Below are 19,882 nucleotides of genomic sequence, written 5' to 3' on the forward strand. Positions count from 1 at the left end.
TGCCACTGTGAGACTGTATTTCAGCAACACTATACTGTCAGTCCAATACACAGATTACTCCAGTGGTAGTTCCAACTCCTTCCCTAGCATTTTGTCCATACGAACTGTTAAGTTTGCTGCAGTAAGCTCCAAACGCTGGACTAAGTATGTTACTGTCGCGTAGCCATCTTCGCTAGCGTCTGCAAAACAATGCAGTTGAGAAGACAGGGTCTGAACAAAGGCTTTTGTTTTGAAACATCTCTCAATTCTAAAGTCATTTAACTGCTCTAGGACCCCTCGGGACCTTTACCTGGTGAAACATAGCCTCCACATCTGCCACTATTGCCATGACGAATCCTAGTCAGAACACCAATTGTTGTGCTAGTAAGATTTGGTCCTCGAAGGAGCTGCTCATTTAATGAGGTTCCCTGATAAGACACGCCACAGTCAAACCCCACACGAAGCTTACACTTTTTAGGATGATAAACCCCATGAGGAATGTACCAATGTAAATCTTTCCCTCACTTCGGCTAAGGTCCTTATTTGGAACCTTCACTGTTTTTTTTTTTTGGTGATCGTATCATTCATGAAGGCAATATAATTCCTAAGAAACTTCCTCTTCAGAGTTGTAGCACGTTGTTCTGCTAAGGCACGATTGTTTGGCATTTTAAGTCCAAATCCTTTACTGGGAGATTAAGGCAGTAGTGTCCATTTACCAAGTTAGCAGTTCATAACGCTCTATCAATTAACAGACGATCTGCCTTAGACATCTCACACTCCTCCTCTTGACCACCCTCAGGAGGGTCATACTGTAGGTCATACATACCGATTTGAGGCAACTTGCGTTATTTCATCTGAGGCCAATTGTTGACGCTAGGAATGACTTCCTCTGGTTGCCCTTTTTGGCCTTCACTCGGATGGGAACTATGGCAAGAATGCCCTCAGACCTGTCATCAAAGGTTTGATTTAACCCAACGGACAACATCATCACGAAATGATAGAAATGATGGAAAATGGAGGAAAGTGGGTATTTGGAGGCTAATTGGAATTAATTTGAGCAGGAGAGTCACAGATGGCTTAAATTAAAGAGGAGGATGAAATAGAAGTCTATGATAGAAAAATAAGAGAGTTTATTAGGACAGCAGCACATAACTATAACGAAGAGCAAAAGATTAATCAAATGCAAGATTGTAACCCTGGTAGAATGCTAAATGCAAAGAAGCAGTGAAGGACAGAAATTGAGCTTTTAGAGTAGTGAAAAGAACTCGGGGCAGCTGTAGCTCAGATGTTAAAGGCAAGGCACTGAACCCCTAACAGCCCATTCCCATCCCCAGCTGTGCAGTGCTGGTCCAAGCCCGGTAGAAATTGGGGAGGGTTGCGTCAGGAAGGGCAACCATCGTGAAAACTGTGCCAAATCAACATGTGGACAATGGTCCGCTGTGGCGACCCTAAACTCACAGGATAAGCTGAAAGGACAAAAAAAAAAGGGTAGTGAAAAGAACTCATAACTTCCAACATATGTTTGGTTGCAAAAAGGCACAAGCTATAGTGAATCTTACAATAAGGGAATCAAAACTGGACTGGTACCAAGGTTTGGGTTTGGGATTTGAACCCAATGCTTTACCACTGATCCACAAGGCCCCCTGAGAAAAGAACAATATATTACTTAAAAAAACGACATATTGAGCAGCTGTCAAAGGTGCTTTAGGAAAGGGAGGTGCACGATGGACTCGCAGGTCAATAAAGAATCTGTAGCAGCAGTGTTCTTTGATGTAGAAAAAGCATGCGATATGTTGCTGAAGGAGGGATTGATGATAAAGTTGCATTTGTTAGGAATTAGAGGGAAAATGTTTCACTTGATAACCGACTTTCTCGATAAGAGAACTATTCAAGTTAAAGTATGAAAAGAGATATGGAACTCCCTAAGGAAGCATAATTAGGGGCGACTGTGGCACAGGAAGGTAGAGCGGCTATCCACCAATCTCCCAGTTGTTTGTTCAATCCCCGGCTCTTCCGGTCACATGTGGAAGTGTCCTTGAGCAAGACACTGAACCCCGACTTAGTTGCTCCCGGTGAGTGTTGGCCAGCTGCAAAGCAGCTTCCCCATCGGTGCATGAGTGTGCATGTGATTGTGAGTGCGAATGTATAATGCGAAGCAGTGTAAAGCGCTTTGAGTGCCAATAGGTAGAAAAGCACTGTATAATTCCAGACCATAATAAGCCTAAACTCTATTCTCAATTGTAATAAATTATAATTTGATAGTGTAGCACCAGATATGGGAAGATCCCTATTTGCAGATGTTGAAGCGTTCTGGAAAAAGGTAAGAAAGGCCCACTATATTGTTCAAAAGTTGCAAGAAGGAATAACTAGAGAAATGGGGGATGAAGTGGGGCTTTAGGTTTTCAACTGAAATGACAAAGGTAATGGTGTTTATAGCAATATCAATTTAAGTTGTATGGAAGCAACTTAGAACAAGTGGATTCATTTTATTTTCATTTTAGAACAAGTAGATTCAACATGGACAGAGCATATTTCCCTTATTATGGATAAGTGCAAAAAAGTGTTAGCATAAGCATATGGCTCTGCATCACAATCCAAATTAAAAGTGCTAGATATTATTTATGCCCAGGAAATGCAGCTCTGTTTGGGAGCAGTTAGGACATCTGCTATACGGCAGTACAAGTAGGAAATTACCAAAGTTTTGAATGGATAGGTGAGGCGACCGTAAGAGATTTAAAAGTGTTGGAAATGGAACTGGCGACTGTGGCTCAGGAAGATAGAGCGGTTGTCCACAAATCTTGCAGTTGTTGGTTCAATCTGCGGATCCTGTGGTCACATGTCGAAGTGTCCAACCTGGCTATAGTATGCATAGAGAGAGGACATGATGGGTGAGTGGAGAAAGCAAGGAGTGTTGAAAGTATTGTAAAAGAACATACTGGAGCCAAATAATCAATGACAACAGAAAATTACTGTACAACCAGTTCCCACATAGGCTCAACATTGTCACTGGCAGAGTTTATTATCTAATTATTTAGTTGTTTTATTTATTTAATGAGTTTGCTTGCTGGGGAGGTGGGGAAGGTAAAGCCAGTAAGGCAAAGTGAAAACGAAGCCATACAAATGAATACAGATATGGGTAAAAACTTTGTATTTTCTTCTCTAAACAAGCTCACATTTCTGATTTCATTTAAATGTCCAAACCTTAGCAGATACATCAGAATGAAGTTAAATAATAAGAAAACGAACGTTCTCCAGCAGAGGGCAGATTATGTTCACTGAAAACTTCCTCATTTATTCTTGGGTACTGCAGGCTGCAGTTTATGCAACTGTGCTTTGTTATCTATCTGTCTTTGATGATTATGATTTTTATTTGTAAATATTTTTGTAGAATTGCATATGAGCTGCTTTTTAAATTTACATCCTCCCTTAATACTTAATGTGAATGAATTATAAGGACAAGGTTTTACAAAATTACATAATTTGACATTAAAAATTAATAAGTGATGTCATTATAATTATAATAATGGGTAAGATATTTACCCATTATTATTATTATTATTATTATTATTATTATTACATTACCTACAAACTCCGTCCGTGGCTTGTTGACAGTCCAGCAGTCCCATGCCCCGATTTTTGTTTTTTAACCAAAACAAAGTAAACAATCGCTGCAATGTGTGCATGGCAAACTCAATAATTAGCATAAATAATATGTACAATAATAAACATGTGGGCTGCACGACATATATGTTGGTTTCTACATGCGGTCCCTAAGTAATTCAGTGTACAGCCAAAAAACAGAAGAGCACTGACATAAGTCTAATGTATTCAAACACGCACTAACTTGTCGATCTCTGATGAAGATGCTAATAAAGCAGGAACATTACCATTTAATGGAAACAATCGATTTAGAAAATGTAAACTTAGGTTTTAGAAAGCTCGACTAATTTGTATTAAAAAAATAATCTCTTTTTCAGACTTTATTGAGGTCATTACATTAAATGTACCCAGTGGCCGAATAAAACGCTACCGCAGAACACTTTCCCCCTGTCTGTAAACACATGAAAATATATCTGTTACGTGTCATCTTCTGTGTCCTGTTGGGGTCTGTGGTACTGTTTCTGGGATGGCTGAGTGACGCAATAGCAGGAGTCAGACTCGCCGCAATAAAGAGGCGGTAGCAGCTGTGGAGTATAACAGTGGAGCGGAGAGGAGTCCTAGCAACTACACCTTCCAGAGTGCCTACTCAGCCCAGCCTCATTTCTGAGCTGACACCGGACAAAAGTTCCAGCAGCGGAAAACATGTTGCCCCAAAGGCCGTCACCTTAACTCTTCTACCAAGATAACGGCTGCTCTGCGTTTTTCACAAACTGCAACACCGACGGGACCCCCAAGCTGGAGAAGGTGAATTTTTAAAATATATTTAATTGATTTATCGTCAGTTTGTTTCTTAATAAAATGCACATGCTTCGTAACGTTCAGTGAAACAACCAAAGAAGACCTGAAAGATTTACTACAATAATTTACTAGGCTACATACTGTATCTACTGTCAGAGTAGGTTTTTCAACAGGTGTAAGTTAATTTAAATGAGGTACATTGCATTGTTAGGCCTACTGTTAATATTCGTTAATACAGCCCTTGTCAAATCAGCACTAATACATTTATGTAGCCTATAAGTTATACTAAATAATACAGGAGTTTCAAATGATGTGGTTAACGAGGATATAGATAATAGTGAGACTTCCACTTTTAGCCTTACTTTTCCCACAGAACTTTTGTATTATCACATTGGCTATATTAATATTGATTCAACATTTAAAAAAGCACAAAAGACGCCTAAATGTGTTTATGCTTGTTATTTCCCTTCTATACCCTGTCAATTATCAACACATTATTACATACATTATACATCTCTCTACAGAATGACATGTTGTCATGGCTGTTCAGTTTGATCAATTATCTTCGTTTGCAAATGCTCATTAACCTGCTTTGATGATAATAATATGCATCAAATAGGGAGTCTGTGAAGGAGGTATGATGGGAGTTTCAGTGGTATTTTCGCATCACTTCAGTTTATGGAGATTATACTGTAGTGAATGCAGTTGCACAGAGCGTGAACACTGTGGCTGCCCACTGGAAAAACCCAGTTCTCTAAAATAGCTGACAATGTGTAAATACTCAAAGGGTACTCCGATTAGGGGTGGCTGTTGCTCAGTTGGTAAAGGCAGTCGTCCACAGGTTCAGTGGTTCAATCCCCAGTCCTGGCTATATATGTCAAAGCAAGACTTCCAACCCACCCAGTAGAAATTGGGGTGGGTTGTGTCAGGAAGGGCATCTGGCATAAAAATTGTGCTAAATCAACATGTGGACAATGATCTGCTGTGGCAACCCTGAACTCAGGGATAAAGCAGAAATGGTACAAGGGTACTCCGATTATTCACTTTAATAGCAACTCCAGGACTCCACTAAAGTCTCATTTAACCTAGGTGAGATTTCATTCGTATTTTTACTTAAAGAACCCTGTTTAGCCATTAAAACCATTGTAGAATGTTATAATTGATATTTTAGTCAAAAGTGGCTAGTAAAGATATTATCAATTTTAACCCCTTTTATTCCTATTACTGGTTGCTTCATTTTGGAAATGTGTAACTCCTTTATGGTGGTGTGGGAGAGTTGATATACCATGTTTGTAGGTTAACAAATCATGCAAAGTTTCACTTACACTAGCTTAGTTTGTTTTTATTATATGTATTTGTAAATATGATAAGACAATTAAGCAAAAATCACCCAAAGTTTAGGTGGAAGTGAAATGTAAAAGGGATCACAGATAAAATTAAAGTTGGTGGACTTGAACATCCAGAATGACAATATTTCCTACTGTATATACAGTACCTTTTATTTATTTCTAAAACTAAGGTGTTGTCTTTACTCATTCATCTGATGGCCAACACATGTTTGTGTTTTGTCTATTTGCATTTGTTTTCTCGATTTGCAGTGCCATGATCTCTCAGGGTCAATGTAACAAGATTAGTGAACACATGCATTTAGACAGGGAAAAATAATGATTTAAAATCAATGTAATACAGTGTATAAATTAGGTATTACCAGTAATACTTTTCGAGCATATGTTTTAATTCGCATTGAGGATGATTAATTCCCTTCTCAAATTTGCTAGTAAAAATCTTAAGCAGTGCAGCACTGATCTCGTCTAATAACCTCAACTAAAGAAAATTAGTTCTAAGTCATGATCAGAAAGGAACAGACAATAGTGGGTTGTTTTGGGTCTCGCTCTTATCTATAAAACCACTTTACTGCAGTTTGTTTGATGAGCAACTTATCCTCAGGCTTACGGTCTCTATTACATATGTAATGCTGTAAAAATTTAAACTTTACTTGTAATGTTCAAATTGCTACACCCACACTGCAGGACATTGTTATAATAATTGCAAAGAACTAATCAAGTGGCAAAAAACTCAGTATTTATTTGGATTTTTTTTTAGAAAGTGTCTTTTAGGGGCGACAGTGGCACAGGACTTCTTTGTGGTCTTCCACAAATCCCACAGTTTTCGGTTCGATCCCTGGCTCCTTCAGCCACATCTTATAAAGTGTCCTTGAGCAAAACACTGAACCCCAAATTTGTTGCTCCCAGTGAGTGTTGGCCAGCTGCATAGCAGCTCCCCCATCTGTGTGTGTGATTGTGAGTGCAAATAGGTGAATGAGAAGCAGTGTACGTTTTAGTTTAAATGTTGCCTGATAAAATCATTAAGTGTGTTAAAAATACTTAAAAACAGAGGAACAGTATTCAAGTATAGAATTTGGGTAAATGCATGCATGCCACTTGTGATGGTGACTTTTTAAGGGGGAAGTGAAACACTAAAATCTCTTTTATGAGATTATGACGTAAGAAGAGTGGCTTGTAGTCTTCACTGTAAGAACAGAAACTTGGAGCTGCTATGGGTCTTGTCCATCAGAGTGTGCGTCAGACAAAGATACATTATTGTCTATTGTTATTCCTGCTTATCAAACCTGATTCAACAGCTTGCAGGTATGTCTCTTGCTGAATGCTGTCATTATGTTTCTCTGGCCTAAACAGCTGCAGGCATGTTCCTAGGACCAGGAAAAACCCAATCCCCCCCCCCGCACACACATGCATGCATGCACACACACTGCGTCTAACCCGTCCTTCAACAGTATTGTTTTTTTTTTTAACACTACTACACTCTTAGCATGCCAAATGAACAAAATGGAAGAATGATTTCAATAAAGTCTGACTGTATGAATACTATTTGCAAGTCTGAGTAGCATTATCAGTATTTGTTAAAATAGATTTTTCATTCAGAGTTTCTTGATGAAAAAATAAGTATAGCTTTTTAAAAATAGAATGACATTTCCCCCCAAAAAGCATACTGTCGTTGTCATGTGCTGCAGCAAACTGCTAGACTAGTTTCTGCATACTACTGCAGAGTTTCTCTGATTGAGATATGCTGCAGGTGGCTTTTATTGTCATGCATTTTATAGTGTTGATCTAACAGCACAAACTTTTCACATGCACATCCTTAATTTATTCACATGCAACTCCACTTGACTTGGACTTAATGACCAAAGACTTGATACTTGACTTGGAAGTGACTTGTAAACATCTCAACAACTACGGTAGTTTGCAGTAAATGTTTACAAAAGCACAGAAAACACAGGGCAGGTTTTAAAGGACCATGTACACTATACTTGCAATCTCAATGTAAGGCAATCTAACAGTCAGCTAGAACAAATGTTTATCAGAAGTAACAAAAATGGACAGGGAGTGTATATGAAAAAGTTTTACGGCTAATGTAGCTAGAAGGGTGGGAGGAACAACCCATATGCTCATTATATATACATACATGTAACTTGCAAAACATTGTAGAGTCTTAGGAAACAAACCAAGCAACTAAAAAAAAAGAATGGTAAAAAGGAAGTGTAATTTTATGTTTTGATTTTTTTTACTGTCTCTACCAGAAAGTCTGCAGCATTTCAAGTAGCAGCCATGGGCAGCAAAACTCTACCAGCACCAGTCCCTTTTCATCCATCCCTCCAGGTGGCCAACTACTCCGTCTTCCAGAGCTCCTCAGGCCTACAGCTGCCAGCAGATCAATTTCACAGCATCTACAGCTTTAGTGCCTTACATGCAATTCATCTACATCAGTGGACTCTTGGCTACCCAGCTTTGGCTGTGCCCCGTTGCACCTTTTCTAAACTGCCTGCCCACTTGTCTACCATGGCATCTTTACCCATAATCCCTCACCTTCTGCCGGCAAAGCAGGACTCAGCAGGGCTTCTGCAGTGTTCCAACAACAAGCCCCGCTTTGACTATGCTAACCTGGCTGCTGCAGCCACCCAGGATGATCATCTGAAAGCAGAGGATCTAAGTATGACAGATTCTGCCAATGCAACACAGGCTTCAACTCACCACCCTAACGTAGCTGGCCTGGGGTGCCTTCTGGATATGACCAAACTCTCCTCGCCAGAGCGCAAGTCCAGTAGAGGCCGACTGCCCTCCAAGACCAAGAAAGAGTTTGTCTGCAAATTCTGTGGCCGCCATTTTACCAAATCCTACAACCTTTTAATTCACGAGAGAACCCACACAGATGAGAGGCCGTATACTTGTGATATCTGCCACAAGGCCTTCAGAAGACAGGACCACCTACGGGACCATAGGTGAGTACCAGGCTTTATCAAAGGACGTAAGGTCCAAAAATATACAAAGAATATCATTGTGTTCGTGGCATTAATACCGTAAATCCTGCAACCAAGCACACCTTATGCAGCACCCACATGTGTGGAAATGAATGATATCTGAACTTCCCAAAGCTCTTTTTAAAACAGGATGGCTCTTCCTCCTCTCATAGTAAACAATTTTTACACAGCAAACTTCTTTATTGTCCAACATCTGAGTTCTGGCAGCCCTCAGATTTCAAGACAATGAATGTAGGTACTAGAGTAAAAAAGTATTAAAAGTACTCTTCAAGACAAGTTTACACACAAGTTTAACCTAAATGTAAACTAATTATAATAGAAGCTTAACTGGGCCTATGAGAGATGACAAAAATATTTCTGAAACACACCCTCATTAGGTGTGTAAAGAAAGGTTGTTAAATACTAATACTCCGGTGTAATAGTGTAAAGTTTAAATGTTCTACAAAAATTGTGTATTTGATTAACAGAAAAAAAAATGTATACTGGAGAATTTTCCAGTATTAAAAAATGATTCGAGTACGTCTTTGTTTAGGGTGTGACTGGGTTGGTAAGAGATTTTACATGTAGCAGCTTTTTGTGTAAATTTGTCGAGGTTGTTTTGTCACTGTAACAAAGGTTACAAAATTGGATACTTTTAAGACTGCTCAGTCAGCAGTAACAGGAGCTTTTACTGACAGCACATTGTCTAAATGTGTAATCACATGAATGGATAAACGTTAGTAAGCGCTGATTTAGTGTAAAACAGCAAGGGATGTTTCTGAAATAAGGCTGGGTATCCAGCTTTGATACTTTCACAGCACAAATCCAATAACTTTCATCCTACCTAGTATTGAAAATGCAAAGGAATAATTTCAGCTATCCCCACGGTCTCCCATCCACCTTGGGTATGTGTCAATATAGTTGTTAGCTTGTTCACTAATCTGTAATTTACGTTGACCCTGAGAGATCACAGCACTGCAAATTGAGAAAACACATGCAAATAGTCAAACACAACCAAATTAAATAACCAACTTCCATTAATTTGACAACACAGGTGCAGCATTAAAAAAGGCACTGCAAAAGCCACAAAAAACAAACAAACAAACAAACAACTGTCATAGCAATGTTTACAGCCTTTCTCAATTTGGTTGTTTTGTGGCTTTTGCAAGTGTGTTTCTTATAGCTGCACCTGTGTTAATAAATTGATGAACTTGTTTTATTAATTTGCTTGTGTTGTCTATTTGCATGTGTTTTCTCGATTTGCAAGTGTGCTGCAAGCTTTCAGGGCCACCATGCTAAAATCAGAGCTGTATGTACAATCAGGTTCAGTCTGAAACTGAAGTTCTAGTGAGTTTGTCCTCCACACAGCAGCTCCCACACAGCAGATCCTCCTTACTGACAGAGGATCAGTAATTGATTTGTATAGTTTTAAAGTTCACCCAGGTCTATTTCTCATTTTAGTCAGATTCTAAATTTAAGGGAGTCTAATTTTGGTGTTTGTGAAATACATTTTTTGCTGTTGTCAAACTAAATCACCTAACTATGTAACTAAAGAAACTTCTTAGAGTGAAAACTGCTTTCAGATAAAATGCCAGTGTGCTAAAAATAAAACTAAAGTCTTGTAGCATAGTGAAATTTTAATTTTGTTCATTTCAAAAATAGGTATCAATCATTTAGGAGCTGGTATCGAAGTTTAGATTCCGTTTTGGTATAGCTTAAAAAATTTCAGCAATACTCAGCCTTATTCTAAAAATAATATTTTCCTTGTTTTGTTTAGAGGACATGTTGGATCATTCATGAAGGATGATTACAATTACTCATTTAGCAGATGCTTGTATTCAAAGGAACTTACAACTAATCAGCATACACAAGGAACAACTTGGGGTTTCAGTGTCTTACCCAGGGACACTTTGACTTGTAGCCAGGCGACCAGGAATCAAACCACTGTAATGTGCTAGTTTTAGGGTTGGACCCAATAAGGTGCTTGACACAACTTCTCAGTTCTAATAAAGTATATTAGAATGTTATTGTTGGCAAAGCACGATGATGATGTGGTAAGTCTTCTGACTTGCTAGATCTCGCTGATCTCCAGTCTATGAGGGAGGAAACAGATGAGTACTTAGCACTGACTTGTGGGATATGGAATCTAAACAAGAGACAAGATTTACTAGAATGCGTGAGGAGACAAGCCAAGTCTGGAGGGGACAATGGAGTATGGTCCTGGCAGTGTTGTAGATCCGTAGATACAGCAGGGATGAGTAGCTTGAAGAAAGGGTAGGGTCCACTGGGCAAGATGTAGTGGTCTGGGTCCCTAATGCAGAGATCAGGTCTGGTAGTGATTGCGTGGAACATAGCTGTGGTGGATCTTCAATCCCTGACGTGAAAAGAACTCCAAAATCCTCTTGTGAGACAATATCAAACTCCAATGATACAAGGTGCACAAAACCAAGAGCAATAACTCAATTCCACAATCCCATAATCTGTTCATGACATCAAAGTGATTCACAATATTGGTGTGCATGAAAATTCTTTTCAGTACATATATTTTTGGTAATACTGAAGAAGACTGTGACGCTTGATTCAATAAGTCAGTGTAATTCATTACCACATAGTCAAACATTCGTCTGAGCTTCACAGGCAGGTAGTCAAATGGATTGGCAAATACATATGCATGGCATGAATCAAAGCACAGGTGTAGCATTGAAAACATTCTCGTTACAATGGGTCCATTATGATCTTGATTCCTTATGGGCATTTAGCATTACTCATAATTTTTAGTGTAATTTGTATAGTCAGCAACAAAGATAGGGAGCTGTTACTCACTAAACCAGAGTGGCAGGCAGAGTCAGGTCAACAAACGTACCTTGGTCCAAACCATGGATAGCAACAATAAACTCTGATAAAAGCTGGAAAGTCACTGTGACAAAGCAGACAAATTTGGCAGCTTGGTGAGGCAACTGAGGAGGTATATAAGCAGCGTGGTGAGAGCAGGTGAAACTGATAACCGGGGATTAGTAAAGCGGAAAAAATGTGACAGGACTAGGAAACAGGAAGTGGCTGCAAAATAAAAGTCATGAGGGAGGAACTGAATTTGGGGATCCTGACACACTGACCCTTTTGGTTTATGGACAACTGCTCTATCAACAACCCTACATCCTCCCCATCACAGATTGACCAGCACAAATGAGGATGTTATGAAATCTGAGATGGTTCTCACAAAACACTGACTATGTTGTGTTACTCCTGCAGGTATATTCATTCCAAAGAAAAGCCCTTCAAATGTCAAGAGTGTGGAAAGGGCTTCTGTCAGTCCAGGACTCTGGCTGTCCACAAAACATTGCACATGCAAGTCAAGGAACTGAAGCCAGCAAAAATCAAGTGATTCACTCTACCAGCAAGGAAGTGACAAGGACACTGGAATAATATGACTAAAGACAACAAAATGCAAGGAACAACCAAAGACTTGGCAGAACCTTCAGACCACTTCCCAAATATGAAACATTTTATTAGCCAATTTAAAAAGTAAACACATAATAAAAACTCTTAGCGTAGACAACTATACTTAGTTATCAAAATCTTACTTGCAAGAGAAAGAATTGGATGTGTGGAATATGAAATTGACCTAAGGAAAAAAAATCTGAAATGTGAAAAGACTTCACTCTTAAACTTATAATTCAAAGACTCTGAAAGGCTCATTAAAAACTGAAGATGATCAAAGCCATGTTAGAATACACGCATTTTCCTCCTTTTCAATGTTGCATTCCAATGTTATTTTTATATAGATGCATTATATCAAAATGTATTTTTGCACTTTAACCTGATGATTATTTACATTATATCACTGGATTTTCTAAACTTATTTTAAAAATCGATAATCATTTATTAATAAAATATTTTACTGTAATTATTGGTGGTTGTGTTTCTAAGTGAAATGTTATAACAGGGTGCAATTTAGGTAATAGTCATTAGAAACTTCACTACACTGATGTACAGTTTTAACCACTATCAGGATAGTAGGCGGTCTTAGCACTTATATTGTGCTTTACTACCTTATCAGTACCCAAAGCACTTCACACTTTACACTTTGCTCATTCACTCATTCACACTTAAACACTGAGAGGGGAGCTGCCATGCAGCTGGCATGCACCTCCATGCAGCCTACGTTGTCCAAAAATTATTACAAACACATCAGACATACATCTCCACTGGTTGACACTGGGTGTTTCTTTATTTGAAAAGCAGTGATTGCTGCAGATATTGCCTAAACTGATGTGAGTCATAATTCCACCAAAAATTTTGTGTGGTACAAGAAAATGTTAATTCAGTACATGTTGGCATGTTGTTATGTATACATGATCACAGCTTATGGAATGAAGAAACATATCACCCAGTGGAGTACAAGTTGTGTGGACTTAATACTGTAGTCTTCGCTACTGCACTGATTGCAGAGTTAAGACACTCATTCATTCACTCATTAGTTTGGTTTGGTCCTGCAGCTTGACTGTCTGCCTACCGTTTGTGTTTGCATTTTTAACATCATTAAACACAGAATCAGTGGTGGTGGACTGCTGGAGCTTGAACACAAAACAAAGACAAGCCAGAGACAAAAAGTCAGTACTCATGTACAGGTGTAAGTAACATACTTGCATGAATAAATAATAAATAAATTATATAAGTAGGCTAGCACATCAAATTCTGCACTCATAGTCATATACATATTAAGTGCTCTAAAAGTCTACATCTACCACTACCACACTAAGAAAATGAAATCTTGGAGCATCAATCTGACTAAGAAACTAATTTTTTTTTAAAAGTAAACATTTGATGCTGTTGATAACTGGTTGACATGTGTTTGTGTTGTTTAATAGGGGAAAATATTTGTTGTCATTTTAAATTTGGGCTGTAAACTGTCAAAGGTGGAAAATATGACAAAAAGACGGCACAAACTCAGGGTGTACAAAAACAGCTCGGGTAACAGTGAAACGGATTTTAACCACTCTGTGCTTACTAATTCATCCATAATAATTGTCAGTTTTTGTTACTTGTGTGTTGAGTCTGAAACATCATTTTTGAGACTTCTCATTAGTTTTGGTGGGCATGTCTGATCCAAAAGTCAAGGGCCAAATTTTATTTCCACTCCAGTCCCGCTTCTGAGGACAGAAAGAATGGGACTTATACAAGAAGATTTAGAAATAGTAAAAATGTTGGTAGATGTCAAGTCAAGTCAAGTCAAGTGGCTTTTATAAGCAAGTGGCTTTTATTGTCCTCTTAAATTTTTCATTTCCAGTTAAAAAAAGTGTTTATTAATAAACATGTCCACAGTCTGCGGGATTAAGGGCTTTATCTATGGCTCTGATTTGAATCAGTTGACCAGTTTTTACTGTATACTTAGTCTGTTTGCGTTTAGTTCACTTTCCTTTCACACATGGAAAAATCAAGTGAACCAAAATGCATCATGAAGAAGTCATGCAGGTATTGTCTTGCCCATTCATTGGTTAAACGGATCGGGGGTGTGAACATGAAAGTAGGGAAAGGAAATAGATCCTGTTGAGTACTGGTGACTATTCTGTAATTACAAAATGCTCGACAACATGAAACAACTGTACAGTCAGCATTTGTTTATAACTGTTGTGATTATCAGGGCAATAAACCAGCACAATTTTTCATCAGATGCTGAATGCCCTTAAAAGAAAAAACAAAGAACACAAACAAATACATATGTATTTTGTAAAGAACATGAGCTGTCAACTACTTGTCTAGCTAAAATATACAATTTTGTGCTGGATTGATGTCTGATCAGGGTTTCACCGCAGAGAAAACCCTCCAGAGATCATTTGGTATCGATCACATCACATCCAGTTAAAGGTCTTTGTGTTGTTGATGTGCTGGGCTACTTTCCTCTTTTGGACACTGTGGCGTAGGAAGGTAGAGCGGTTGTCCACCAATCTTGTTGTTGTTGTTGGTTCAATCCCCGGATATGTCCTGGATAACCAATCACAACTTCATCGTTATATATAGAAATGTTTGAATTTCAAGAATTTAACCTTGTACTCTTGTAAAATTGTAATTGTGGAGAGTGTAGAATCCCTAAAAAACTTCTGTTATCACATTAGTTGCCTTCCCATTGAGGCCATTAATGAAGGTAACAGTCTGTCTGCTACTTAAAAAAGATGTGTAGAGTTTATTCTTATTTCTTGTGAAGCCAAAAATGTATTTTAAAAAATCAAGTTTGTTGATTTTTGTTGCTCTGTGGGGTCAGTCAGAAACAGATGGATGCTGTGTATGTGTTTCATGTCTACATGGGGATTGACAGGATGTTGATAGCTTTAAAGGAAGTGGGGGAGTGTATGTGTGTATGCACAGGGTGGGGGTAAGGAGAGGGTGCACTTTTGGAATGTGTGATATTATTCAAAACGTAACATATTGTAGTTTTGATTTGTGTTTATAAAACTATGATTCGATTGTTTCAGAGACGGCAGATGGAAACTGGCTATTAGCTAGCTGTGAGGGATCTTTTCTCATTGTGTGAGAGTAATGTTACCTGTGCATGGTCTCTGAAACAAAAACAAATAAATAAAAAATAAGTCAAAGTAATTTATGGTGCGTGCTTGTCTTTCTCTGGTGGTTTGGAAAAATCTGTTAGTTCTTGGCCATTGATAGGATTTTGGCACTTTAAGGATACTTTGTCCGGGCCTAACAAGTTCAAAGGGCTGGGATTGGGCTGTGGTTGGGATTTGGAATTTTGTTATAGTGGTTAACGTTAGGATAAGGGGCAAAGGAATGCATTGTGTTAAAGAGTGTCTTCACAACTATAGTAAAACAAATGTGTGGGTATGTTTATGTGTGTTGGCATGTTTAGTGTGTCATGCAGGAAGAAGGCTCTGGTCCAGAAGAGCTGAACGGATGGTTGGTTTGTTTCACTGTTTCTCTCTGTAGTCAGGAACTCATCAGTCTGTCATGAACTCCCTGAACAGCCAGGGAAACACACACAGAGGTGGCCAACATGAGATGACAGGGGAAGGTATACGTGACATTAGGCTTGTCACATTTGTGAGAGATGAGACACTTCTGCTCCATGACCTCTTGTCCTTTGGCTGCTGGCTAATATTACAGACAAAGTTACAGTACAGAGGCAATAGGGAACAAAGAGGACCACTACCAGATATTGGCTCTCATTGTAACTGAGAACACCTGTTTACCTGCCTTTTGTTCAATACTTTGCCAGATTGTCTCCTGTTTTCACGCATAGTGATGCTCCAGCAGTTTGTGTGTTTTTCCAGATTTTCCAGACTTGGCCTGCCCCCTACTTAACTTTGATTTATTGAACTATTGGATTTTTGGCTTTTAAACATTTAAAGACATCTCATGGTTACTTTTGTCATGGATAGATTATTGGATTTCAGGATTGGATGTTGGAAATTGTCTTGCTTACTGGAATTTTGGACCTTAAAATATATTATTAGACTTTGGGCTTTGCTACCTTTGTTGGACATCCTGACCTGGCTCACTGTTCCCTGAAGTCACCTGTAGTTATGGGGTGACTGTGGCGCAGGAAGGTAGAGCGGTTGTCCACCAATCTCACAGTTGTTCAATCCCCGGCTCCTCCGGTCACATGTTGAAGTGTCCTTGAACAAGACACTGAACCCCAACTTAGTTGCTCCTGGTGAGTGTTGACCAGCAGCTCCCCCACCAGTGTATGAGTGTGTTATTGTGAGTGCGAATGGGTGAATAAGAAGCAGTATAAAGTGCTTTGAGTGCCAATAGGTAGAAAAGTGCTATATAAGTGCAGAACATTTACCATTTACCTGTCACCATTTACACTATGTAGATTACCTCTGCTTGTATATACTTTCCACCCCCTGGATAAAGATCCCATTCAATCACCTTTAAGCTTTGTTTAACTCCTTTTTTGTTCTCAAGCTCGCTCTGTCTCCCTAGTCTGATCACAAGATATTCTAACACCTCCCTACCAACTTCATCACTCCTCCGGCACTGCCACCTTAACTGTTTCATCACCCCTCCCAGCAAGTATTCCTACCTCCAATGCTCCAGACCACCTGGAAAGACTGACTACCTTACTCCCAGTAATTTTCCCTGTTTTAAATTATGCCTACTTTATTATTGAAGTATTAAAGCTACAGCTATTAAATCTAAGCCTGTTAAAGCTACAGTGTAAAACTCAAGCTGAAGCTAATGTGAGACCTAGTCTTGCCCAGCACTTCTGAGCACTTCACTCCTCCCCCTTCCCCTCAGTTTTTCTACATGCCATTATACAGTCATGTCGTTGATAACATTACCTTGGTGTCTTCTTCACCCCATAGCGGTTCTTCTGCCTCTCCTTGTACCTTTCTGCAGGTATCCCAGTACCAAAACAACATCTGAGGTTACATCAAGTAAGATTATGAAAAACAAAATGTCTGTGGGAAACTCAATGAATTTAACACTAACCCTTTAGCCCACTAACCCTACCATATTTATTATTATAAATATAGTTATCATAGTTCAAACTAGCACTTTTGTTGTGATAGTATAAAACAATTATATTATATTATATATTTTATATATATTTTAATAAACAAAAAGTTGTGTTTTTAAAGACAGTGTGGCTGCCCTCATTCACCGTCTCAAAGGGGCCCTCTTAGAGCCTCATTTTTCGGATACTATTTTGTTGTTTATGTGAATGTTTTAAATACATTTGTTTCGTGTCGTGATTGTGGCAGATACGAATCTCAACCACTGCCAAAGGGTTTTTATCTAATGCCCTGGGAGTAAAAACATGTGACCAGATCTCATCCACTCCGTAACCCCTAATAGCGCTTTTGTAACAAACTGAAATGTAGATTAGAATGTTTCTGTAAAAAATTTAGAATCAAGAGCTGACTCAATGTCTTGTTGTCTCTCTCCGTCTGTTTGTATGTTTGTATGTAGATCATTTACTAAAACATGGTCTCTGACTCTCTCTGACTTTGAATGTTTATTGTATAGACTCCCTGAACATTTTGGGGAAATGTATCCCACCCCGATTCTTTGGCATTACCTCTGTGTCCTCTGGGCTTAACGGAAATTTCATTCACTGTAAGTGTCCTAGCTGAATGATTTAGAGGGGGCTGCCAAAGGGCATGAAGCCGGTAAGGTGATTCTTCACACAGTAGACGTTCTGGGGCACTAACACATTTATGGTTTCCGACCGACAGAATGAAATGGAGGGTGGAAGGATGGACACACAGTAAATTGACAGATACAGACCTGAAGGGGACCAGCTAACCCCCCTCCATGCTTCCTCTAGCAAGGGAGGAAAGGGCTAGGGAAAGCCCCCTTACTCCCTACCCCACTCCTTTCCAATAATTACGGAAAAGGATCAGAGGGATCACCATTATCCAGGAAATTGAAAGCAGGTTTTGAAAGCAGGTTTTCACATTTTTCTTCACTCTATTACACTCTGTTTAGTCAGACTTAATGGCAGAGGACTCCTGTAGTTACACCTGCATCCATGGTTGACCATAGCAAACAGACTGAATAGGATTAAATAGGTGATACAAATTTGTTAAAACTAGGCCCTGGTAGTAGTTTATCAATTATTTTACAGTCTATAGATACTGGCCACTCACATTCAAAATACACAGAAAATGTTTCCCAAAGCCTTAATACACTTTGTTTAAGTTATCAGATTATATATTTAACAGCTAAAAGAAGCTTTTTGGTAATTCTCACTAATGCTGTTTCTGTACTAAATCCCAATGGGAAATCTTCAAACAAGTTATTCCCCAGGGATCACATAATTGCTTTACAACAATTTAACATTTTTTTTAATGATTTTATAAATAAAAGGGACATTGGGTATTGTCTCTATTTGGCTAAAATGTCTGGATCAATACAACGTTTTTTAAATTTTTTAATGATTCTTTAGTACCAGAAATGAATGTTATGTTTAGAGGTCATGTAAAAAGTTACTATAACATGTGTTATTGAAATGAACTAACTTTACTTAGACAGAATTACAACACTCATGATAAGATGGCCTGTATACACGGTACTTAGAAGACATTCGACTACTGAAATTGTTTTTCAGAATAGCGAAAAGATTTTCAATGTTCAAAACACCACAAGAACATTTTGGTGCAGTACATTATTACCATAAAAAAACTGACTTGATCTGCAAGTTTATGAATTTATTTATTCTTTTACATGTAAACAAAGCTTAAGATTTATGATAATATGTTATGATAAGTCTTAAGATATATCTTGCAGTATGTGTTACCAACGCAGAGGACTAGTTTTCTTCTCCGTTACTGTGAAGAGACAAATTTGTGATTCTTTATTATTCTTCTACTTCTATGTAGAGTTGGTCATCTGGTCCAGGATTTTGTTGTCTTTCTAATTTGAAGGAACCTCTGGTCAGACACTCTTTCAATTCAATTCAATTTAATTCAATTCAATTCAAATGCATTTATATAGCTCCAATTCACAACAAAGTCATCTCAAGGCACTTTACAGAATAAGATTATGAAGATGTATAGTGAGAACCCAACAATTCCCCCTTGAGGAAGCCCTAGGCAACAGTTGAGAGGAAAAACTCTGTTTAACGGAAGAAACATCCAGCAGAACCAGGCTCAGGGTGTGCGGCCATCTGCCTTGAGCGGTTGGGGTGAGTGGAAAGTGAAGAGAGAAAAGAAAAGGAGGAACAAAAGCAACAACAAAACATCAGGCAAGTGGGTGGGACCAGTAGCTGCAAACTGAAAAACACACAGCTTCAAAGCCTGGGGACACCTGCAGAAAGGGACAGAGAGAGGGGGACAGAGAGAGGGAGACATAGAAGGAGAAAGACAACTACGGGGGAAAACACAAACTGTCACACTGTATGACATTAACACACAGAGTTAATGTCATACAGTGGTGACAATTGTGGGGTGAGAGGAGAGGAGAGAGGGACAAGCGGAGGAAAGCAGCTCAGCGCATTGGGGGATGGTCCCCCAAGCAGTCTCAGCCTATAGCAGCATAACTATAACTCCCACTGGAATTGCACTGAAGTCCTGAACTAATTAAATAATGAGGAATCGCAGAACCACTACACAGTGACCTTATGGCAAACTGGCCATAATCCTCACAAACAGAATAACTGCAGAGATAAATTGTCCCAGCTGATAAATGTATATAACTAAAACACACTGTAGGATAAACTAAATTCATTCT

The 19,882-nt window shown here is 38.8% G+C and overlaps 1 protein-coding gene across 3 annotated transcripts in view; it reads left to right on the forward strand.

Moving 5' to 3' along the window:
• The first annotated feature begins 4,158 nt into the window (after nt 1–4,158).
• Nucleotides 4,159–19,882, forward strand: part of osr1 (odd-skipped related transcription factor 1) — an 84,417-nt gene continuing 68,693 nt past the window's right edge. The window contains exons 1-3 of one of the 3 annotated variants that reach the window (XM_067495479.1): nt 4,159–4,383; nt 7,980–8,674; nt 11,942–12,596. In XM_067495479.1, coding sequence (XP_067351580.1) covers nt 8,004–8,674; nt 11,942–12,074 — 804 coding nt within the window. In that variant the 5' untranslated portion in view covers nt 4,159–4,383; nt 7,980–8,003 and the 3' untranslated portion in view covers nt 12,075–12,596. Of the gene's footprint in view, nt 4,384–7,975; nt 8,675–11,941; nt 12,597–19,882 lie in introns of those variants that run through there. The other 2 variants (XM_067495478.1, XM_067495480.1) reach the window with 2 other exon arrangements.

Source organism: Channa argus, unplaced genomic scaffold (assembly GCF_033026475.1).
Source record: "Channa argus isolate prfri unplaced genomic scaffold, Channa argus male v1.0 Contig023, whole genome shotgun sequence".
NCBI classification, from domain to species: domain Eukaryota; kingdom Metazoa; phylum Chordata; class Actinopteri; order Anabantiformes; family Channidae; genus Channa; species Channa argus.